At 38.7% G+C, this 25,766-nt stretch overlaps 1 protein-coding gene across 3 annotated transcripts in view; it reads right to left on the bottom strand.

Annotated features, from left to right (window-relative positions):
* st18 (ST18 C2H2C-type zinc finger transcription factor) overlaps positions 1–20,716 on the bottom strand; it is a 40,021-nt gene extending 19,305 nt beyond the window's left edge. The window contains exons 1-2 of one of the 3 annotated variants that reach the window (XM_085389964.1): positions 20,593–20,716; positions 2,512–2,627 (exon numbers count right to left, since the gene is read on the bottom strand). In XM_085389964.1, the coding sequence (XP_085246090.1) occupies positions 2,512–2,627; positions 20,593–20,686 (210 nt within the window). In that variant the 5' untranslated portion in view covers positions 20,687–20,716. Of the gene's footprint in view, positions 1–2,511; positions 2,628–8,548; positions 8,682–12,769; positions 12,907–20,592 lie in introns of those variants that run through there. The other 2 variants (XM_085389965.1, XM_085389966.1) reach the window with 2 other exon arrangements.
* Between the last annotated feature and the right edge of the window lie 5,050 nt (positions 20,717–25,766).

Raw genomic sequence — 25,766 nt, 5'->3', positions numbered from 1 at the left:
ATCTGTGAGTCATAGGATATGCTGTTACTTTTCCCTGGTAATGGGAAACATGACTCCTCTCTCTCGTTTGCTGTTGTGATTGAAGGCACTGACCTGTCATACATTTATAATAGGGGAGCAGGTGTGGCAGTGATGGACCTTAATTTCCTTTAATAAACCTTTTATGTGCCACACTCTTAATGCCACGCCGGGCCCTCAGAGGTCCTGCTCATAATAGGTTCATTACTTTTGATTACTAGAGCCTATTGAGACAAACAACTCCCAAACACTATAGATTACATTCTGTAAAAATGAATGTACCTCATTAGTTTGTAACACTTTTCCACACAGACATGCTTTAACATTTTGTATAAATGTGTTGCTCTGAAGGCAAAATGTTGGTCTTGCATCATGCAACCTGAGATTATAACATGGACATTAATCAAAGTTCAAATGATGTTATCAGTGCACTGAAATATCACAGCTGACTCATAATGTTACCAGGGTGTTTTTCCCCCCCTTTCTTTATGTGACATTTTAGATGTGCCTATCTTATGTAAATATTTACATAACTTTTTTATATTATTTTATAGTATCTACATTTTCTCTGATCAGTCAAGAGTATTGTGTGTTATGTACGTGAAGTAAGCAAACTTCATGACATTAATGATTATATTAATAGGAATAATAAGAATAATAGATGGTAAGTATTGTGAGCCTAACCAGTAAAAACTATTTTGATATAAATAGTTTTAGTGGCTGTTTTGTATATTTAACTAGAGCTTCTTTTTCAATCAATCAGTTTCACGTATAGAAGTCTGAGTCTGTTTGTGAGCGCTGCTCCGAAATGGAGACACACAGGCATTTCTGACGCACTGTTAGCAGTCGTCGTGACACAGTACAGTTTGTATCAAATCCATATAACAAGGAGTGACACGTAACAATAAAACAAGGAAGGCCTTGTTAGGTATCTGTGGTTTCCTAACAGGTATTCCTGGCATGGCAACAACATGGGTAAACATGTGATGTGGAGTGTTTACAAAAGCAGAACAAATAGATACAATCAGGGTCAAATGGGAGCTTTTATTGACATCCCCTAAACAATCTGGCTAAAATCATTATGTAAGTTACCTTTTCATTTTTTTTCTCCTATGACAGTTCTTCTCGTTAGTGGATTATACATTTTACAGGGTGACTTGTGATGGTGTACAGGGTAATAATAATAATCTATATCAAACCTCCACATATGGCATTTATAAACAACATTTTGCACATTTATGTAATTTATCATTTATATTTGTCAGGAAGTACAGCCCCAAACCCTCTACACTCACAAAGACAGGCAGGTGTAATAATGTCTTGTCTGTACTGAGAGGAAAAGTCACAATTGTTCACAAACATCTTATGTTAGCAAACATAGACTGTCCTTAAAAATGTTAAAGGGACAGGTTAATATAAAATTTTACCGCTGGAATTTAAAATATGCATATTTTTACTGTATAATATTCTAATTCTAACATATTAACCACCGTAATTATCTGCTAAAAATCAAATTAATTGGTCAGTGATATTCAGTCGAACCAAGTTAAATAAATATAATTTGTTTAAGTTATTCTGCTGATCTTAAATTCATGAAAAAATCCACTTTGTAAAAATTGTAAAGTAGGTGGTGAGACTTTTTTTCAGATTTTCAAGGTGTGCAAGTCAGAAAAAGTTTAGATCACTGATCTAAATCTAAAAATAAAAATCTATAAAGAAAGATAAATATATAGAGAGTTATATCACACACACACGCACGCACGCACGCACGCACGCACGCACACACTCACACACACACACACACACACACACACACACACATATATTTTTTTTTTCTTTCTTTTTTTAATTTCTTCCAACTGTGCACACAATATAGAGGAATAAATGGGATTGCTGTAAATGCACTCAGATTAGAACAGAATATAGGAAAGAATAACGACAACAGTAAATTTTAAAGCTTAATAAGCTTTTACTGTATTTATATTTTGTCTATATGAAGTCACTGATTTATCTTTACTGATATATTTGTGAGTTCCACACCTACACACTAAAAAGCAGCACAAAAAGGAAAAGAGCAAGTGATCAACATTTTGCATACTTTAATGTTGGTGAAACACTAGTGTGTCTTTAAAGTCCTTGCACTGAAATAGTGCTGAGTAAATCTCTCTCTAAACTTTCTACTAGGCTACAAATCCAGTTGAGACAACCTGACATATAAAAGGCAATCATCACTTAACAAAAAGCGGATTCAGCAATAGCCTGTAAAGAGTATAGTATCTGCCAGCCACCCACAGCCCTGCATAAGTAAAAACCAATCTCACTTTATGATCACTGTGGTCAAAGGGGCAGTGGCACTCCACCACTTAGCATGCTACTTATCCAAAACACTGTTACACAAGCATTTATCCCTTTCTGTCCCTAACAAAACTTATTTTTTACTTTGTGTTTACACTCTAGGCTCTGTCTGTGCCACGTCTGTGACAGATTATTTACCTTTGATTGTAGTTTCCCAAGCGCTCTGTAGACTAAGATGCCAGATCCACACTGTTCACCCTGGTCGATGATTTCACGCTTGTTATCTTTCAGGAAATGATCATGTAATTCATTATCTATGAAGAAAAAATAAAGACATAAGTACAAGTTTAAAATCTTACCCCACAATCTGTAACTTTTTCACATATCCCAAAACCAACTTTTGGAGGGTTTGTATTCATAAATTTTTAAATTGTTGTGTGAACATGAACATGTATTCAGAAAACAGGTGGAAAGAGCATATTAACATCTCACATGGAATAAGGAACACGATGCAAATTGATTGCTTGACAGGGATCAAATTGCTTGCTTCTAATTAATACAAAACATCCAAGAGGGAAAACAAGGATGAACACAATGAGTACATTAAGCCTCTTCACTTCACAGATCTTATTATGGAATTATTTATTTCTGTTAGCTTTGAAAAAAAGAAAAAAACATCTTCTTAATTATAGCTCACAGAGCATTTCCCCGGAAAAACAAAACTGGGGGAAAAAGTAGGGGGGTGGGGGTTATTCACTCAGTTTCATTAGCATATGAAAAAGACTCACTACTATTCGGGCTTGTTCGTCATCTGCTGAATCATATTTATGCCCCCCGCACACACACACACACACACACACACACACACACACACACACACACACACACACACACACACACACACACACACACACACACACACACCCCAAGTCCAACATAAATAATGCTTCTCAGAGGATGGTTTCCCTGCGTCTAGGGCAGATTTCTCAGGGGGAAAGGAGGCAGCCTGATGCTGAGGGTCCATGAGATTTTCTATGTGTTAATCTGGCTGCTAGCTGTCCTTGAGCCCAGCCCATTCCCCCCTAACCCCATCTGCTAGCATTCCCACCACAGAGGAGAGAATGGGCTGCGACTGGGGATAGAAAAAGAGAGAGACCTTCCCAGTCCAGCAATCATGAATAACCATTGCCTCGCACCATTATCAGAGAGGCTGGATCCAAGCTGAGATGGTGGAGAGCAAATGTCTGTAAAACACCCCAACGCTCCTGACGTTACTCAAACCGCACTCTCGCATTTTGTTGTAAGTGATGCTATTATTATTATTTTCAAATAATGCCTTATTAATACTGTGCAGCTGCTGTGGATATTCATCACTGACCTTGAGTCTTTGTGTCCCCTTGTTCCCAGCTTATCCGTGCACTTGGGACGCTCTCGTGTAATTAACGCAGACATTATTGTGATGGAGTAAAAAAAAAAAAAAAAAACTCTGAGCAGATACCTCATCTTGAAACCAATAAAGCGGGCCAGAGTAGCAAAGTAAGATTCTGGAGACCATAAAATTAATTACATTATTTACATTTCCTTTAGATAGGGGGGTACAGGCGAGATGATAGAGGCAAATGAGATTACACAAAATAAGATTTCAAAATGTCAGTGCTGCACACTCAACCAACCAACTGTTATGATTAGATTACTCTTTTAATATAATTACTGTCTAAGGCTGTGCGTGTGTGGAAACAATGCATACATAAAACACAGGAGCAGCGTCTTAACTGATTCCCATCCTTTTCTCCGCGAGTCTTTTTCTCTTAACCTTTCTTCAACAGTATCATTTTGAATTATAGGGAACGGATGGGTGCTCTGTGCAAGGTCACTGTCTGGTGTGTACTCCCCCCCCCCCTCCTCCCATCGCTCCCTGTTTTTGTTTCCTCTTCCAGAAGCACACTGAGTGAAGGGTTAAAACTGGAATGGATTTAATTATGGAATGAATGGAATTATAATGCGCCTGCAGCAAGTTTTCCTCCTTATTTATTAAAGCAGCTGATGGGCCAGGTTTGATGAGCCACTTCTGGCATAATTGAGTCATCACACAAAGAGGGTTCCTCGCATTCAGAGTGGTTTTATCAGCAGCAAACAGACCTGATTACTGGCAATTACACTCTGATCTAGGGGAAGGAGAAAAAAAGGGTAAATGTGCGGGGTAACTTCTGTGTTTATAGTTTACCCCGGGAATAATTTTCACATTAATTTTACATGCTAAGTGTTTTCTGTTTGTGTATAATAAAGAGTGAACGGCAGGCAATAGCACCTTTTACTTTCATATTTTCTTGTAATGAATTTCTGCGAGGAAATTGTGAACTGATCTCAGTTCATACTGACCCTATAGGAGGTTTGAGAACCAGCCAGACATACAGCCTGCCTAGCTGAAGCTAAAGGGTGAGCTACCTGCTTGGAAAGTGATCCCATCATCTCTGTAGAAGCAGGTAAAACTGTATGCACAGCTAAAATGACAGATTTTGTTGTTGTTGTTTTTTAATTATGTCAGATGGAAAATGGATAAACTTCTGTTCAAAGCGACTTTTTATGTCTTTTTGAGAGATTTCCATGAACACAAGAAAAAATATGTAATTTAGAAGGTGAAGTGATCATAATTTTTAGAAGTGCAATTTATAGGTTTGTTTTTTTTTAACATTTCACAATGTGTAATTGTCAGTTACCTTCATGGTAAAATTGACAGTTTATCAACACTTCACGGCGCTGGCAGATTTGCTCTGTTCATAATATTATTACATATTTTCACCTGAATCTAGGGACAAAAGAGGATGAACAGTCTTGCATTTCCCCTTATATTAACAAAAAAATATTTTGCACAACTCTACTTTAAGAGCTCAGAAAAAGAAAAGTATTAGGCTTTTTTACATGTGCAGTATGTATGTGCAAAAAAATACTGTATCTTAAAAAAGAAAGAATCTGCCAGCAATTTATGAGCATTCCTCTGTGTAATGGAGGTTTCTGGATTCATGCAGACACAGTCAAAATCTTGAAGTCAACTGCGATTTCAGATATAACAGCCTCACAGCTACCCTGACGGCCAAGCAAAGTGTTTGTGCCTTTTGCCAAAGAGTACTTTTATAGAGAAGCGTATTGGCATCTTATCACTTCTCCAAGACAGAGATGCTTCAATAAAAGAACACAGCTCACAGAATTCTTAACAGACAATTAGGAGCCTGGCTAGCCACTAACGCTTCAATGATTTGTTATGATGGCATAACTACAGGGGAAACTTGTTATTGGACAGAGTTAGCAAGAGTCCCATAAAAGAGTCAGATGGTGACACCTTTGCCGAGGTGATTTATGAATCTTGTAATCGCTTTCCAAAGTCATCCCAAAGCCTTCCCTCTAAATTGAGTTCATCTGGAGCCGGACCACACAGAGGCACCAAGTCCAGATTGTTTCTTCTGACATCAAAGAGCCAATTTTTGTTTTTGACCAAATTTCTGCTGCTTTTAGTTCCCTCATCGTATGAAAGGCTAGATGATATGCTATTTTATTTGTGAATTTCAATCCAATTACGGACACCAAAATATTGAGACAAATAAAATTAGTATCTCCTTTCACTGCACTATCCATCAATAGGATAATAAATGGAGCGGCAAACAATTCATCCATTGGCAAGTCTCCAGCCTGCCAAACCGCTCTCATGTTAGTTTGAATCTTTGAATTCTGTCATGTACATGGTTTTTCAAACCTGTCTAATTTGGGGACAGGTGTTTGGGGAGAGAGAAGTTCCAGCCCCGGTGTAACAATGAGCAGAGTAATCCTGCTCATTGTTCCTGCCCAAGGAGCCCCTTTCATGAAGGAGGTTGCATGAATGCTACCAGGTGGTCTGCAATTTGGAGAAACGTAGTAACCGTTCCAGCTAATCCCCCGTCACAAAAGGCAGGTCTCCGGCGCTCTGGGCCTCTCCGGGGCAGAGGGAAAAGTTTACCTTGAACACATAGTGTCTGAAAGGAGTCAGGACTCGAGCAGTGATTCCTAATCAGATTGCGCTCAAGTGAACAGCTCGCATGGCAGCTGTAGTTTTCCCAGGGTTAATTACCTTTCACTGCTCTCTCTAAATGAGTCAGCTGTTCCTGTCATTAAACAACTCCACTCTATCTCTGCTCCTCTGTCCTCCTCACACATGTGCACAAGTGCACACGGGTGTGCACGGTCACGCACACACTGACACTGCGCCACACGCACACGGACATGCCCCTTTGTTTTTCTTACCCATTATATTTAGTGCATTGTGTACGGTGATCAAAGAGTGTTAAAACATTATTTAGATATTAAAGTGACTTTGGTCGAACTGCAAGTCAGTCGTGGCCACAGAAATGGAGGTTGCTGTATTTTTATTTATGCTATGGATGTTTATGCAGATAGAAGGCAGTAGTCCCAACACACCTCCCCTACCCTGCTGAGGAAAAATAAGACCAATCTGTCAAGGTCTTATTCTAAACAGACCCTTTAGAATTAATTGAGCACATATAGGAAGCAAACATGGTCACATATGCGCACACACAAACACGAGCATACGTACATACACAGAAACATGCGGATACACATACATGCACACACAGAGACAGAGTCCAGCTCTGTAATAGTTGTGCTGTCATCAATTCTGAACAATCTGTCTACTCACTGGGCTCAGTGGCTCAGGATGTTGGGGGAGTTTTAAGTGATTTTTGCCACTGTATGGTAAAATCCCTCGGCCACCTGGATTACAAACTCTAGTCCTTTAACTCATGCCAGTATAAATCCGTGTTAACTCGGATTTACCTCTGGCATATGAATTCTCAATCTGCGTAAGCTTTGTTTGGAATGAGTCGAACATAAGTATTTCATGCAGTAAGGATGCCCAGTGGTGAATTCCTATTTCTGTGAAACACACACTGGGACACAGTTCAGGACTAAATCAGTCATCAGAACAACTAGAAAAGCCTGAAGCTGTGCTTTAGTACGGTCAAAAGGTGAGACCCGTATGGCCGCTCGCATCCAGGTGGAAGTGTGCAGTGCTGCACTGTGAAATCCACATAACCATGGTGAGAGATATAAACTCAGAGCTGTACACTGTGGTCAAGAGTTTAATCAGATTCCTCACTCCAAGCTTTTGCTTTGCTTATTGTCAGGCAAACATTATTTGCTCAGTTGTTCAAACACAAGTCCTGGTCTGCTACCAAAGCGATCATGATAAAATAAAATATGGCATGAGCAGCCTGGAGGATCTAAATTAAGTATTATCCAATATCCATACAATCTCTCGCACTCACACACACACACAGACTTCTGGGATAGCAGAGTTAAGCCAGACTATTTTGTACTTAAAAGGTTAGCAGGGCTGTTTTGTGAGTTTGATCCACGCTTGCCAAATCAGCAGATGGTCCATGAATATGATTATATGCATCAATAAAAGGAGTAATCTTTAACAAAATGTAAATTTGACTTAAGTCCAGGGTTTAATATACAAGATGGACTTTCACCCACTTCCCAGCCTGACAGAAGAGCACGATAAGCTAATGCACTTCAAATTTCGTATTACAGCAGCCACTACTGACGCTGCCTGCTACTATTGTGAAGATCAAAATAAGGAGTCGGAGGAAAGGTAAACGATATCTGCACGGCGCTCAGATGTGCGTGTTTGCACTGAAACGTCCGTTCACTTTGAACGAGCTAAGCAGTAAAGCAGTCGATACCAACCGAGCCTCTCTCGTGCTGTCCTGCCTCTTTTTTACGTTAAACACTCAATGCATTTTAGGCAAAACCGAGCAAAACAACAACATTAAGATATCTGACCATCGCAAAAATAAATGAACCATTATATGTATAAACATCTCTGATGACTGAGAACCTTCACAGATATAAACATCTCTATTTTTTCGTGAATAACAACCAAGTCATAGCTCCGATGTAAACTAACATAAAGTTCAAGCAGCCTTGTGGCGAATGGAAAGAGACGAAAAAAAAGTTTGAGCAGGAATTGAGAAGTTAAGAATGGTGAAGTGAAATGTGGTGATCTTACTCTGAGCCACATAAAACAGCATCACTGTTATTGACCCGGCCATGAATCTACTTATCTGAGCCCGAGGCTTACACAGCACATCGCATCCTCACACAGCCACAATCACTTGTCTTCTGCATCTAAATGCACTCGTGTTAACATGTCCGACAGGGCAGAATCGCGAGCTCGACTTACCATGCCCCCTTTAGCCTTTGTTTTGCATCTCTCGGGGACATCGGGGAGGTAGACGGAGCAGAAGGATACCGAGGTGGGGTACAGGGTAGTCCAGAGTCTCGCTGCTGAGGAGAGTGTGTTTGGTTGGGGTTTGTGTGTGTGTATGTGTGTGTGTTGTGTGTGCGTGCGTGTGTGCAGGGACACTGTGATATTCACCCGAAACGCTAAGCTTTTTCCCCCCCTCTTTTTTTGTAGCCTTTGTGTCATTCACTTAACAACCAATCTCATTAGCTGCTGGGCTACAATGGTCTGAATTATTTTCTGTATAAATACACCACATGGTGATCTTCAAGGTAAGACCTCTGAAGGTCTTTTTCTAAACCAAAGAAAGGTAGATAGCCCATAAATAAATAAATAAATAAATACAAAAATATATAAAATAATTAATAAAATGGGGAAAAAATGGATAATAAAAATAAACTGAAATAATTAAACGCAAGAGTCATTTAGAGTGGTTTTACTGTAACAAAAGTGAATGATGATACTTGACGGTATACATACAGTATGCATTAGAATTTGTGCTCCAACTTAAAGGGGGGAAAAAAACTTAAGAGGACTGTCGAGATTAATTATATGACCATAGTTGAATAAAAAAGAAATAGATGTCTTAAAACTGGGTACAGCGTTAGTTATTTAACACTTCGCTTGCTGGTGTGTTGTTGCCGAACCCTGAATGCATGTAAAATGTAACTATTGTAAGTACTTGAAGTCATGACAGCTGTCTATAAGCATCAGGGACATGTCTATTGGCCAACTTGACCCTTGTTAGAAAACAAAACAAATACAAAAAAGAGAATACTGCATCCTGGGACTGCCGAGCCGGGTCACTGGAGATTTTCCAGACAAACGCCGCACAGGGGAGGGGAGGGGAGGGGAGGAAGAATAAAAAGGACAGGCTCAGAATCTCATTTTAACAGACCGCACACAATCTGGGCTCCCACAGAACTATCTCTGCCTGACCGCTTTCTATTTATCCCTTATCAGTGTTTACCAACCGCTAGTTTTCTTTCATTCACACTGTGAGGCAGTTCTCTTACTATCAGTCAACAGCTGACACCGTGGAACAGCCTCAAAGGCAAGAGGAAGGGATCAAAACTAAACCAAAGCTGTTTAAACAATACAACAGAGGAAATAAATTCATAAATCCTAATTCTTCCCAACCCACAAGGGTATAAGCAGATCCTTTATAGTTAGGCCAACAAACAAAACCACAGCCAATGAGGTACATTACAATCAAGGTAAATTCTGAAATATATTTAGAAGGGAAAAAAAAAAGAAGGAAAGAAAGGCATTTAAAAAAAATCCCATGTAGTAATAATTGGGAACATTTCATAGTCTTGCCCCTGTCAGGCAAATATATGTATTCACTTAAACCTCCTTTTTTTCTCTTGTCTTTTATTGTCTTTTCAGGAAAATCCCACCTGATTCAACATTAACGTTTTTAGATCATTTTATTGTATGCTACCAACAAGCTTAAAAACATGTGTGACATTATAAGCAGCTCCAAATATTTTATTAAGATTTGGAATAAATGCCCAGTTACAGTGCTTTGGTTAGAATCATTCCACTTTTAAAGCACCAATCAGTAAAAATACAGCTCAAACCTGTTTTAATTTATATAACATAAATTGCCTTTATCAGTAATTATGCACAACTCATTAAATATTATAATATTGACTTTATTACTGGCTCAATTTGAATCAATGCAATATCACCTCTTTTAATTTAAGGGACATATTTCCACTGTGACAAACTGTGGCTTTTTACATTTATAAAAGAGCATATTTAAACAATACTTTCAGACTGCAGGCAAATTATATTCAAATGTTCAGAGAAATAAATAATAATATTGAAAGGTACTGTTAACACTGTTGCTTTACATTTTTCTCCAGCAGGACAAACAAACATCACTGTTTTTTTCTGGAATACTCTTCAAAAGTTAAGTAATTAATTACATTTATCCTTTCACCAGCTGCTCAACAGCAGATGGATCATTTCTGAGACCTTGTTGAATTAAATCCACATAATTCATTTTCCTGGATTAACTAACTGAAAGTTTGAGCAGTGGAAAAACAGGTAACACATTGTGTATTCGTCTGAAATGTATTTTATACTTGACAATGTGAAGACTCGACGGCAATTTGTTTATAATTAAGACAAGCTCTTCGTGTTTTTTTTAAAGGAGGCCAGAAGTTAAATAACATTCATTTAGTTGTGTGCTAAATACATGAAAATAGGTACAAAACAAATTTGCCATCACGGTCATTTAAAGTGTATTTCAGCTATGTGAATGGGTTTGTGAATCCAGTTTTGTTGAGCAGCAGGTACCATGGACAGTTCCTGGAGGCAAACAAAGGTTACGTTAATGTGTTGTGTAGCAACTAACTTCCCTGTGCTTTGAAGAGGAGGGTGTGGAGCAGAGAGGAATAATGCCTCTTACTTATCACTGCTTTAGCACACAGCCCTACCACAGACTCTGCTGCTTTTATAATTAAAACAAAGTGTGGAGGTGCAACTTTGTAACTTCGCTCTCCTCATATGTTTTAATCTCTGTATAACGGGGCAAACTTTTCAAAGGATTACTCAGATGTGTTACACAATACTGTATCATCTGATGTCTTTTTCATGTTTATTAAGAGATGAGTGCTGCCTGTCATGAGATGATGACAAAACTTATGATCAAATGGAGACAAACAGGCACAATGACAAGTGGCATTTAATATATTTTACCACTGAGTCATATCAGTGGGAATTCTTCTAATGTAACAATGACAGAAAGAATCATTTCCCTCACAAAAATAAAAATCACTGGCAAATATAAGAGATTTAGTTTACATTTATATAAGTTGTATAGAAATACTGAAGTATTTAGCTTATATCATTTAGATTTTTTTTTGCTGAAAAAAAGAGAAATAATATTCACGTTTTAATAATTCATACACTAATCTACTCTTGACTCTCATTTAAAAGAAAATGCTCCTTAAATTAAAAAAAATAAAAAAAATAAAAAAACAGGGATCAGCTTGAAGATGGGTCATACAAGCAGATTCTGAGGCATTAGTGTGCTCCAACTTACTAGTAAATGATGAACTTTTCCAACCAGCATCCATCCTCTTAAATCAATAGTTGCTCTGGAGACTGTTGAGTGCTTTGACCCCTTACAATTTGGTCAAAGCTAAGTCTTGCCCACGTCTACCACAAAAGTTCGCTAGTGGACTGTGTTACTGTCTCACTACATTTGGCATTAGCATATAGTTTTGTAACTTTGCCACAGTTATGATGCAAATGATAACATAAATTCAAAACAGACTGTAGTGCTTCGGCCCTGTGAATTTGTCTAAATCTGAGATTTGTCCTCAGACAATAACACAAAAGCTGATTTGTGGATTTTTTTTTTTTTGTCAAACTATGATCACTATTAACATATCTTTTTCAGACTTGTAATACAAATTACAGAAAGCCAGGACAGGATGCAATAAAATACTTGACTGACTGCTCAAACACGTTATTGGAACACAGAGTCAATGTTTAAGTGCATTAGGCTCAGTGGTCTTGTATGTACAGCTGTCACTGTCAAAGCCACAGGCAACCTGACAATGCTTTGTCTCTACACACAATACGAACATGTGTTATTCCTAAGACAAGCTTATACTCTACACAAATGCTGTGAACTTAATCTAGGTAGACAGTATCTCATGCTATCTGGATGATCAAAAATAGGTCATGCCTCTCAAAAAGCAGTTTGAGCCATTTAATCTCCTCTCAAACTGTCTGAAACCTGGACAGAAGCTGCGCTCGCTTTCCAGCAAAGATTTTAAGAACACTGATTTGTATCAGGAAAGCAGTGTTCATGTTCATCTGTGCAACATTTTCTACAACAAACACTCCCTGACACAGTTAAAAACAACTGCCAGCACAATTCTTTTTCACATAGTCATGCAAATTCTGGACGAGGCGAGTTCCGCAGCCGAGTAAAAAAAATCAAAATTCAAAAATCTAAGTGTAAATCTAAATAAGTTTCTAACACTTGTGCGTTTCAGCTGCTGCTTTGGATCGCACAGGACAGCATCTAACAGCGTGAGCTAAAAGCCTTGTCGTTCACATTTGCGATACAGCATATCACTGATGACAAATGCTGACCAAACTGACAGTATATTAAATAAAAAGAACTTTGACACCAACCTAGTGCTGTGATCCAAAAAGTTTGATTTTCTCCCAGTCTCTTGATAGCTTAGCTGGTGCTGTGGCTTTGAAAGGTAGTCCCCAGGAATATGACATACTGTGCCTTTGACAGCCTCGAGATAAGCACCTGCGTTCGGGTCCCTTTTTACGTCACACCTCCCCATTCACAGCCCTTCAACATGATGCACATTTGCACATCAACAGCCACCAACCCCCCTCCTCGCTCTACTCCCACATCCGCAAAACACACAAACAGGCACACAAGAAGGCAGATGCGCGCACTGGGCTCTACTCATGCGCGCGTACTCTCACACAGACACACACGCAGGCACCACAGATTTGTGTGCGCTTACTGAGGATGCAGCCTACATGCAGGCAAACACACATGTGGACACATATACACTCACGGTGCACTCACAGATGATTTATTCCTTTTTCTTTTTTTTAACTCCTTCATCCAGACTTATTCATATATTGATCCTCATTTTATGTGTTTAAAAAAACAAAAAACTTTCCCTTGGTTTGTCATAAGACCAGGGCATATGCCCTCCCAAGCTCCTCATACATCACTCATCATGCAAATGAGAGGGAATGTCACTCCTCAGCAGCAGATGGCCAGGGATGATAACAATGGCTGAACAGACCAGTTTCAATGTCTGCGACTTTATCGCTACGGCAACAACAAAAATAGATGATATGAAATCCTTGTCTGTTAATTTGATTCTCCTCCTTTTTAGTGTTTGTACCTGTCAGCCTGTTTCGTTTCTCTTGGACCATTTCAATGTAAAAGCTTTGTCTGAGGTTTTTCTGTCATCAGAAGTCTGCCTATCACTAAAAGGCACAGACCTGGAAATGATTTTTGGTGACTACGGAAAGCTGCTGCCTAGCAGTTATTCAAGTAATTAGGTGTAATTCCTCCCTGTAGTCCATGTTAGCCTCCTGAGTTAGCTCATGCGTTCGACAGGCCTGGATAGAGACAGGGAAGAATAAAAGAAGAAAGGGGCCCCGAGAAATCACAAATGCAGCTTTTCAAACCACCACCACCACCCCCCAGCCAAAGTGATGTCACCCTGCATCCTGCTGACTCCTGTTCATACAAGCCCCCATAGCAGAGAGTAAACAGTGGAAGCATTTAGCAAACAGGGCCAGATTACAATGACAAAGGCAACCACACTTCTGGGTGGAGCCTGGGGCGAGGGGGGCAAAAGAGGGGGGTGGGTTGGTGAGGCTCAGGATTTAAAATAAGTGATACCCATGAGGGGGCCCCCCCTCAAGATCCAAGCCTAGCCCTTCCCCAGCTGATGGTAGGGGCCACCCAAACACGCTTATCTGATGGTGATGTCCCCCCAGTCCCCGGGGACTGACGTGTGAACACAATATGTAATAATAATGAATTTTCAGTTCTTTTTCCTGTGATTTGTGCATTTGGTTATGCAAGGCTGGGGACTTGAGGATGGAGAATATCATTACTTAAGGTTTGGCAGTTGATCATCACCTTGTTTAATGCCTCATTTGAAAGTCTAATTTCTAACTGTCTTCAAGAGCCAATTCATGGTACACTGTGAAAGAGACATACAAAGAGAGCAGACATGCTCTGTTTTACCCTCTTTTTTCCACAATTTGTACCTGATAATCGTACAAATATATGAAAGTAAAGGATCATCTATGTAAGCATCTCATCACATGGCATGTTCTCTCATTCCTGATGTAGACAATCTCACTGTGAGGCCATGGCAAGCTTGTTCTAAGGGATGATTATTTCATGTCCACGACCAGACATCAGCTTTGTTTGAAGAAAACACAAAAACAATCAACTCGTGTTAAGCAGTCCCGGCAAATTGTGAGAGCATATTGAAGACCGCGCAACAACACCATTTACGAAAATGTAACATTTTCTTTTGCCCATAACATCTGTTCGGATCTCGAAAAAGAGAGAACTCATTCAGAGGCAACATGCAACATAAACTAGTGTTTTGTCAAGCTATTTCATCAACTGAAAATGTGGGCATAACTGGAGAGAGCTGATGGAGAAATGAAAGAGGAGTGGGTTGGACAAAATTACATGTCAAACAAGGGTTCACATTTAAAAAGTCCTGCTCATATTTGTAGAAAGTGTTTGATTGCATTTAGAAAGGTATTACAATGGGTCACATCTGTGTCTAAAAGCTTTTTGCATTCTGCTGCAAATTATGTAAGCAAAGTGAAGTGTCACAGCACCCTGTTGTTTTGAACACTATACCTTCCTCCTGTGAAACCTACACAAATATGTTTAACTGAATTCTTCTAATGTACTGCAGGATCAAAATGTCAGCGGTATAACTTCAACAAACCCCCTCACTCAACACCCCGCCCTGTAATTTCAACAAAGCAACACGACTAATTTTGCGTGGCAGCCCGTACAGCCAAACAACAATGCATATTCACTGTCCCATTGAATGTGATAGACACGTAGAAATCTATATTGAACTGTGGTTAATTTCGGCTGTAATGCTTCAAGCTCGGTCTAAAATGACACAAATGGTATTTCTTGGTGGTACTGAACCCTCATTGTGCAACCACTTGATGCCGCTTGTTCATCGCCACAAAGTCACATAAAAGGACTGAATTAAATTTTAAATAAATTATTTGCATATGCAAATATGGGTAACCAAACATAAGTACATGTTGTTGATATGGCTCCAGGATGTAGAACTATCTTTATGTTAATGTCAACAGACAGGGAATATTCTTTTGAAAATACAGTGCATTTTTCATGGGGATCATTATCTACACTGCATGTCAGTGTGTCTCAGTTAAAGGAAATGATTAGATTACTTCCCAGCAATCCCCTTTTGGGCGATTTATGTGTGACCGTGGGCAACCTTACAATATGTTTATTCAGTGTCCTTTGAAGAGACTTCAATAACATTTGGAATGTTTTGTGAACAAATGTAGGTTGGTTTTATTTATCTCTTCATTGAACCAATGCCTTTGGAGCTACTGTAGGGCCACGGTTATATTTGAGTTTGAAAAAGTTTCTCCAAACTTGATAAATCCTCCTCTAGTAGGGTGTGAAATACTCTTTTTAATGAACTAATACAAATTACTCTGTAGCCAAATTTCTGTTTTTTAAAAAAGAAACAGGTGACCAAACTTTTGAGGTGAAAAGGGTTATAGGTGAGCTTGTATGTCACTTGCAAATGTTTACTGAAACTACATAGGAAGAAATGTTGTTTAACATAATTACAGTGGCATTAGCATCCATACATCCAGTACATTCAAAATGAAAAGGAGCTTTTATTATTAGCTTTGCATTTATCTGACTGATGAATTAACCAAAGAGCCAAACTTTAAGGTTTGTATGGCAGAAAAGCTGCACACGGGATCATAAAATCCAGAAACCACGGTGATTATTAAGACTGCATCACAATTCTAAGTGATTCCATTTTATTTTATGTTTTATATGGCATAGCTCACAATTTGCTATTTACCAAGACGTTTTACCATTGTAAGCTTAAGCCCAAACAATGTAAAAGTGAGAACACAAAGAGTCCACAATTATCTATATAATGTATTTAGCAATTTCAGTGAAAAGCCTCATTAGTCAGCGATTGTTTGTCCTCTTTCTCTTTTTCCCATGTTGATCAGATTTTACAAAACGGGGCAGGTAATCAAGCAAACATTATTTTCACATCTATAAAGTGCAGTCATAGAAACAAAATAATAACAAAATAAGAGTTTGGTTTAAATATATTTACATCTATAAGTATCAGTGGCAACAATCACAACTGGTTCTTACATTTACCAGCCTAAACTGAGAGTGTCTGATTGGTTACATTTAATAAATCAGCACTTGATTGGTCAGTCGATGTCTTCTTTTTCAAAGGCCTGTAGACTCACTTTGTTGTGTCATTGAGAGGTTAGGTCCAGATATGAGTGCCCATCTTTTTCACTCAGGCAGGCAGACAATGAAGCAGACACGCCTATAAATGGCGAGATAGGAGCTTGGATGTTCAGCCAAAAACGAGCATCTACACAATGGTAACAGGTGTGTATAATGCATGCTTTGATAATGACCTTGGTGGCTGTAATAGTATGTCTAGACACAACTAACAAGAGGCATTTGTGTCTGGTCTCAGAAGTCCTAGAGGTGCTCCGTAGCAAGATCCTAAGGATAAGATATTCATTAGAGATTGTTGGTCATTAAAACTAAAGGAAAAATGTGTCAGATGTATGTAGGCTACTAAAATAAAAGATTTTTTTCCATGACACTGGAAAAATTAGGTATCAGAAAAGTTTACTTTGTCACTCAACAAAATATTTGCAGGGCTGTTTGCATAATAAGCTAAAATCATCTTGAGTATTCAGAGATATGCACTTGAATAAATAGAAAAAAAAACTCCATTAATGTGGATGGCTTGCAATTTTTGATTGCGCCAGATACAGGAAGCTTGCTGACATGAACGAAAATGCAAATGCCCTTTGAGCAAAACAAAGAAATTGATTATGAAGTAAGTTTCTACAGCACAAGTAGCTGGCTTTGAGTGATTAATGGGGGTGGGTCATTGATTTCCTTTTGTTTAGATCTTGGTTAACTTTCTGGAGACACAATTATAATTTGTTTCCAAACAATAAATCCAATCTAGCTTGAGCAAATTAAATTTCCCTATGGCCTCTTCTGCGTCATTTTACATCTGAAATGGATTGTTATCAAAAGGCATTGCATGTAAATGTCTGCTGTTTCTGTTTATATTTGTTACATTTTTGATTAGATATTGTTTTTCTCGGTATACTGGAAGGTGAGCACTTCCTAAGATTAGAAAGAGCTGTTTACAGAGATCTGCATGACTTGTCAGCTACAGTGCCAGGGGTTAATCCCCCAGTTCTCTCTTCAGTAGCTGTTTGTAACACATATCAAGATTTCTGATATCAAATCTATCTAAGTTGTAAGAGAAATGTTGTTCATCTGTTGTCTGAAACATGCTAAAACGTTTTGTATTCACTGAATGAGCACACTTATATTAGCTTTGCTAAAGGTTGGGGAAATATGTTTGAGATATTGCGGCACAATTTACTTGCAGCATATTTACAAGTCAAATTGGAGTGTTACTGACTACTTTATTTAAAGGCTTTTGCCATATTCTTCAGCTTTACAACTTTGAAAACTTCCACAGATCCAGACATTTATACTTCCTGATTTCTCGCATCATCTCTCCAAGATAGTGATAATACGATTTCTGTGTTTTTCGCTGTTGAGAAACAAACTGGATTATGAACAGATCACTACATAAACAGCTTTCTAAAAGGAGGCAGCTATTTTAAAAAAGGCTGAAGAAATGCAAAGAGGGATTTAAATTTTAATTTGAATTTATTCCAGCAAGTGAAAGGTTCTTTTGAGAGGGGATTTCAGCAAAGATGATGGTATTTAAAAGTGATAAACAAGCATCTAAACCTCCAGTGGAAAACAGTCATTCTGCTTCTTTCTAGTGTAGGGGAGGAATTGGGCTTGCTATGGTCACATCCAAAAAATAAGAATAAGTAATAGTAGTAATTAAAATGTAAATAAATGGGATCCGTGGAGATATTTCAACTGATTTCTCTCATAAATTGTGCAATTAACATTTTGTCTTGACACACCTTGCGACTCCGGATGTAAAGCTATATGTCCTCAGGTGCAAATTCATGTTCTCCGTGTACTTGGCATCGCATACTTTTTACTGTATTGGATGCTTAAAAAATCGTTCACACTTATCACATGAAATTTAAATCCTGTGCCTCAACATGACAGAGGAACACCAGGCAAAGTTCAAATATAAATGCTTTACAAATTAGAATTAGCTTTTAATTAAGGATTGTGGCTGTGCGGTTTGAGGCAGTATCTGAAAAAAATCTAGGGATATTTTTTTCTTCTTCTTTTTTTGGTGAATGACTCACTCTGGGCAGTGACATATCACATTTGGCTGACAAAGAATGATTAACCAAGGCTGTCATCTATTATATATATAATATATGGATTATAATGCTGTGACTGGATTTCAAGTGTTTCTATTCTCTACCGGATGACCACTAAACTTAAGCACAGAAACCTATGCCACACAAGAAAGACAAAGAGTTACATCATTTTGTTGAAGAGTTAATCCGATCACGGACAGTGTGTGTGCATTTGCTATCTTCGGAAAATGCCAGCAAAGGCGCTAAGTAAACCTATTTTACAAGACTCCCTCACAAGGATACAGTGCCAGTATCGGGATAAAATTTCACACAGCGGCATGGCTCAGTCACATAACCTAAGCAGGCTTAGGAAAAATGGAACACTACAAAGTATTGCACTTTCTTCTGCTCGTATGTCTGTTGCAGAATACAAAATGCTCAGATGCATGATGTGAGTTTGAGCATGAAAGCCAAAGAGAACTAATGGCTGAATAGCATGTAGATACTGTTGTTAATGCTCCGAGTTGTTTAAAATGGTAGATTATGGAAGTGTGCACCTGGCATTCTGCAGGCTAGCCTGGCAACACTCCTCCCTTATAATTATAATGAACACACTGTAATTCAGGGTTGAGGCTGAAATACGAATGATGTCCTCTGAGACAGCTTGTTTTAATGGTTATGCAGAAGAGTTCCTAGAAGTGCAGATGGCAGATGCAGTGCCTTTGAAGCTATTTACAGATTGTACACTACAAGGTATGGAAAGACCCATAGTGTGAAGCCATATTGCTTTTTTGTGCTCCTCAATTAGATATTGTGTTGGCTGTATACTAATAAAGCACTAATAAAAGCTTAAGATGTGATTTTGAATATTTAGAGCAATACTGATAGAGCACGTTAGATATCATGGCTACAAAAGCTTGGTAATGCCTGCACGGCCTGTGTGTTTCTTTCAAATTCTTAGTTTGACCACATAGGGGTGCATTTGCTCAAAACGTGGGTCCTCATGCAGTCCTTCATTACAGAGTTTTGGAAAGCTGGTATCTATTTTTTATTTTTTGGGTAGATGAAACTCCATAATACTGCATGTAAACACTCAGTGTATGGGAGATAATATGCTGCAATCAAGATAAGCGAAACCAAAAGAGCCCATATGGACACTTTCTGCTGTCCATTTAGACACTTTAACTTGAAAATATTGTCCACGTTTATAATTTTAACACAAATAATGACTGCCTATTTTAAAGTAAAATGTCGGTACCTGTTTGCATTGAAAATATTCAACCAGTGTATTTTCCCCCCCCATGTAGCCCATACTTAATGTATCTCTCTCCCTGGCACAGTCCCAATCCTTTATAAAAGAGTGTGGAGCTTTTGAATCAGTCCACTGCTGTGATACAAGAGCAGGTATTGAAACAACAAAAATGTTAACTCCAAGAAAAAGTTTTGCCGCATTAAAGTCACACAGGAGCCGCATTAGCATGTGAAAAGAATAAACAGGAGCATTCTCAGTTACACACTCCACCTGGCTGCTAACCAGCGTCCTTGTCAGAAGTCCACCCACCGCACTGGCTAACACTGAAAGACCTCCTGGGGACCGCAGTGACCATTCACTCGGTTCTCTCTTTTTCCCATGCACCTGTGACTGTTTTTGTGTTTGCTATTTTTTGCTTTGTCTTTTTCTGGCAACACTGTATCATCGGAGACACACTTTCCCTCAAAAGGAATTCTCTTGCCCAACAATGTGGTTTGTTTGTTCACCGGATATGGCAGGCCAGAGAGTCAAATGAAAAAAAAAACACACACACAAAAAAACCCAAGTCACTGCAGTAATAATTAAAATTGCCACAAGAAAAACAAGTGGATAGACACATTAGTATGAATAGACTAGAAATAAGAAAATAGTGTACTTTTACCAACTGGTTTCTTGCCGAGTTGGGGGGCTTCACAGGTGCGGTTGGAAAGGCTCTTCTCCTTACTCTCCTCGGACGGCTCATCCGGCTTCTCCATGGTCCTGGACCTTAGAGAGCTGCTTTTCCATTTTCCAAAGGACTTTGCCACAATCGCTTTGTCCGCTCCTTTCATTGTTTTCTGTAAAACACATTTACAGCATGACTTCCCAGGTTTATCCCTCTTGTGAGCCATCTGCCCCCTTTTTTGGCTCTCAATAAACCTGGGCTCATCTTTTCCAAACCCAAAGTAAGAGAGAATTAGGGCATTGTGTGCATATGCATTCTCTTAAGCATTCCAGAAAATTTCCTGATTGCCCTGGCATCTTTTGTAGAGAGAGCGCTTGGACATTGTTTTTCTCCTGACATTTTGCAATCCTGTGTGGAGAGAGTCGTACTGATTGAAACAGTATAAAACAATACTTTGCAAAGTACCCACACAGTAAACAGTAGATGGAAGCTGAAAAAAAAAACCCAAACAAACATGTTTTCATATTTAATCCAACTTAAAGGAAATAAAAATAGCACATTATGCCCTAATTGAGTGCTGTACAGTCCACAAATACTATTACAAGGCCGATCAGGATTAGCAGTGGAACATACCTAGTTATCTATTTCTGAGTGCCAAGACTGCTAGCAGTGGGCAACTAAATTTCAAAAGCTGGCAAATCCAGTTGTCTCCTAAATACAGAAAGTACTTAAATCCAGAGCTAACAGAAGAAAAAGACGGATAAAGGGTGCTCTGCATATCACCGAAAAGCTTGTGCACTTTTCAGAATCACTGGCTAGGTTAAACAAATATGCTAAGTAGAGATCAAAACAATCCTTTGATCTGCAGCCTAGTTTCCAGAGGAATGGCTTGGCTGTTGTTGTAAATAACTTGTATAAATCTATATACCATTTGCCTTCAGGTAATATCAAAAGTGCCAGGGATTCACAGGCAAATACCTTGTGGTTAGGAAATAGATCAGATAAAAGCATATAAATATTTCAGCAACACTGCACTCTGTCATTTCCTGTATTACAGCAGAGCTTTTTTAACCCCATATGATCGTGTTACTTACTTTGTTCTATCACAGAGAAATGAGTGAGAAAATAAACTGCATACGAAAATGACTTTCTACTCCTTTCTATTTGATAGTTTTTAAAAAATGTTCCTACCTTCAGCATGCCATTCAGGTCAAACACAGTGTAAAACATTGTGCTAAACTTCATACAAAAGAGGCTTGAAGAATCAGAATGCAGAAGCTATGCAACTTGCTGACTAACTTTGCCCTGTGTTTTGATCGAGCACACAAAGAAAAACGCTGTCCATTCAAAACAGACAGCATAACTCTTTTCAGAGAGGGGGGACCGTGAACAAACGAGGCCATGTCCTGTGCTGCAGTCAGTTTCCCATCAGGCCTGCACAGTGCACGGTGAGGGCCACAGGGACTGGGACCGGCTGACACCACACTCACAGCCAACAGAACAACTTTTGTGCGCACTATCGTCCTTTGGAGACTTTTTTTTTCTGTCACCCAAAATTGGACAACCAGGCTTTTTGGTTTATAGCTTGCTCTACCTCATTGCCCTCAGACTGCTGACAAATTTAAAAAGCAAAAAACTGTCTGGTAAAAAATTTGATTTTAAGATTATATTCTTTAAAGAATATAATATGATTGACATTAAAAAATAAAACATGTTGCAAAGCTAAAAACTCGCAAATTGTGGGTGAACAGAAATCCTGATGCTATTCGACTTATTCAGACTTACTATTTGTGAGCAGACAAATTTCACCAGAGCTCTTTTAAGCAGCGCTCTTACCAGGGTAACTAGACTGGTTGAATAAAAATTGAGAAAAATGAAGCAAGGCTTAAAACATTTTTAATTGCTGGTAGCATGAATAAAGCAACTAGGTAGGGGGCACTTAAACACCAAGTTAAACTAGCCAGCACAGCCGGCAACGTTCACAGACTGAGATGCTTGGGTAACTGATGTACTATCAAAAGTATGTTTGGAAGGTAACAGACAACAAGTTAAGGGATAAGGATGTTTTAAATGGCCTGTGCTGAAACTGATACGCTTTTTCTGACGAGGGGCTGAGAAAAGCATTATATCTACACAAAGATGAACAACCCTGGACTTTTCTGTATCATGTAACCTACTGTAACGTGTCTGTAACATGTAGCCTACATGTTCTGTGGAATGCTGTATAAACTATAAATAAAAGTAGAATATAATTGTATGCATATCACTGACACCCTGTATTATTATTATTAATATTAGAAATAGTGCAAAGACAGCAATTTTAGTGAAGTTAGAAGCTGGCAGGCATAAGGACAACGCTGGAAAAGTTAAACAAAAAGCACCCGGGTTAATTAGGTTAATTAACAAACATGTCGGAGTATTAAAAAACACATTCTAGAGAGCATGGGTTTTTCTGTACTTCACATGGTGAGCTATAGCTATTTCAGCAGATAGTTCAATTTAAAAATAATTTTTGAGGGTCACTGATCTTTGAGCCCTGAGATAGCTGCTTTAAAAATGGACATTATTCTGTAGTAGAGATCAGTCAAGAGCTCAAAAACACTGAAAACAGAAAGCACACTTAGTCCCCGCATCCACAAATACAAGTTAGTCAGAAAGTCCAACATCTACAAAAAAACAAACAAACATATAAACAACATGTACGTGGGTTAACTCGCACATGTGAAGGCACCATTAATGCCGTACGTCTTTTTCAGGGAAGGCCTTGCTAATATCAGCAAAACAATGTCCATCTAACCCTGTACAAAACATGACGCTGTGGTAATTTATTCAGGCTAGCTCACCTGCACTCAAGATCTGTCCCTCACTGAAAGAAACATTATAAAATGAAAAATATAACACTGAAAGTCCTGAACTGTTGAGCTGCTGAAATACTGCAAGTACAGGAAAACATTTGCTTTAAAGACTACAGCAGTTGGTCTCCTCATTTGCCAAACACAGTGTTGTTAAAAGGAGAGATGATGCAACCCAGCAGTAAACATGCCCCTGTTCATGCTCTCTTTTTTAAGGGTTTGTCTTAGTACTCTTATGGTGTACTTTCTGCTGTCTTTGTACAATTATTAATAAAATAAAAGGTTTAAATGATTTGATAAACATCGGACTTGGTATTTTTATCCACATTTTAAACAGAATTTCAACTTCTTGGAAATGGTATTATACTTGCTGTAGCACCGGGACCCCTGGTACAAAACTATTTTTTTTTGCTGTGCAAAATGTGTTTGCAATAATCTGGTATTTGAAAACACTAAAATGCCACATTTTAAACATGTTTCTTGAATAATTTTAAAAATAAAGCTATTACTGTGAATTATATATAAAGGATGTATGCATTTTAGATTTGTTGTGTGATTGTTTTATGTGCTTTGTGAGTTTGAGTTAACAATTCTTAGGAGGATTGCCCTATATAGAGTGTATATAGACACTTAAATGCCTACCAAGAATCACGTTCTATGAAAATTATGCAGGCACGAGTCTTTTAAGACGAAATATCCCATAATTTCATCGCTACAACCTATTTTTACACCTGACGAGACTTTTTAACCCTAAAAACTTCCCTTAGGTGTCTGGAGGATATCACGGGAGCTTTATCTACCTTCTCTAGAGTCCTGGAAAAGCAATTTTGAGAGAGAACAGAATGTACCATATTCTTGACCCGTCTGCCTCAGATGCTTGCTGTATATGGAACTGAATACTGGACGTGAATTGTATCATTCTCTGTGTCAACTTGTTAGATGGCAGTTGCTATAGTGGAGTGGTGAGAGCGGCACATATGCATTATAGGAGAAAATTGTGAAATGACAGATTCCGGGTGTGATACTGAGGGAATGACTAACTAATAGGAGGGGTGCTCCAGGCTGTTAGCTTTGAAAAGCAGTTTGCACATTACTTTATCTTGTCAATCAGATTCCTGGAATGGAAGAGGTGACTGATAACTTGAATTAATTATTTTCTTATTGCATGCATGTGTTAATTCATGTTAATTTATGTCCCTTACCGGCCCAAGCCAGAATATCCAGAGTAAAGCGCCACCTCTGGCACCCAGATCACCACACCACTCTCTTTGCATATATTTATATCAAATGAAAGACTTTTTTTTTAATCCTGTTGGAACAAGGACTCACTGCCAAATTTGATTTTTAAATGTACTTTTAAGCTTTTCATGGTTTCTGCTTGCATTTTTTCATAACAACTGAGCATCATGGTGCAGTATTTATGGCTATGATGGGATTTGAAAGTTACAGATTATTTTTTTCTAAGCAAATCCTACACCTTCTTTTCTTAAAGAACACTCAAATAATACAGCTAAGGTCAACCCCGAGAAGGCATACTGCGTTCATACATACATTCTCTTCATCCGTAATTTAATTTCTTTAAAAAAATACAGTTTATCACAAAAATGGAAGGTTTACATTAATAAATCGGGCTTCCTGACTGCATTTCATCGCAAACATGAGCGGCAGCCATTCTGTACAATGCACAGAGCATACTTTAAACAATTGCTTTTCATTAAACATCTTTAAACATTCTGACAAATTTAACTTCCCATGAACACAGAGGATAAGAGGAAAAACATTTCTCTGATGAGAACAGAAACAGCAAGAAGTTCTAACAAGGAAAAGCCTGCCAGGTGGCGAACTGGCTGCACCAACAGAACGCACAATCTGTCTGCTTCTCCTTCCAAACCATTGACAGCTGCCATCACCAGCCTTGCACACTCGCACTCAGTGGCTCCTCAGCTCCCTGCCCATCCCTCTTTAGTGTTTCCTGCTAACCTCAGAGACAGGGTCACCTGGCCCCCTAGTTGCCCGTCTGTGGGGCCCTGCTGGCCCCCTGGAGACTGGCCTGCATGGGGATGCATGGCTAACAGAGGTCTAGTAAATCCTCTTTAATATGCAAACCAAGGGGCTATTCCTTTGACCCAAGACCGTAGCTTTTCTAACAGTGAAATCCAAAAATATTCAAGTGATGTACAACGATGAGATTCGATGAACCGTTTTTGATCTGCTGGCTGTTTGATATTAAGCCTTATCACAGACAAACAACAACATATTCAGGCTGTCTTTAGTCAGGTAGGATATTTCAGTTAAATCAGAGTCATGTGTCGTGTGATG

The sequence above is a fragment of the Rhamphochromis longiceps genome, linkage group LG18, assembly GCF_057381845.1.
Source record: "Rhamphochromis longiceps isolate RC_006_pf linkage group LG18, R_longiceps_female_GT1.1, whole genome shotgun sequence".
Taxonomy (NCBI): Eukaryota; Metazoa; Chordata; class Actinopteri; order Cichliformes; family Cichlidae; genus Rhamphochromis; species Rhamphochromis longiceps.
The sequence above is the reverse complement of the archived record's forward strand: the minus strand, read 5'-3'. Positions and strand labels throughout refer to the sequence as shown.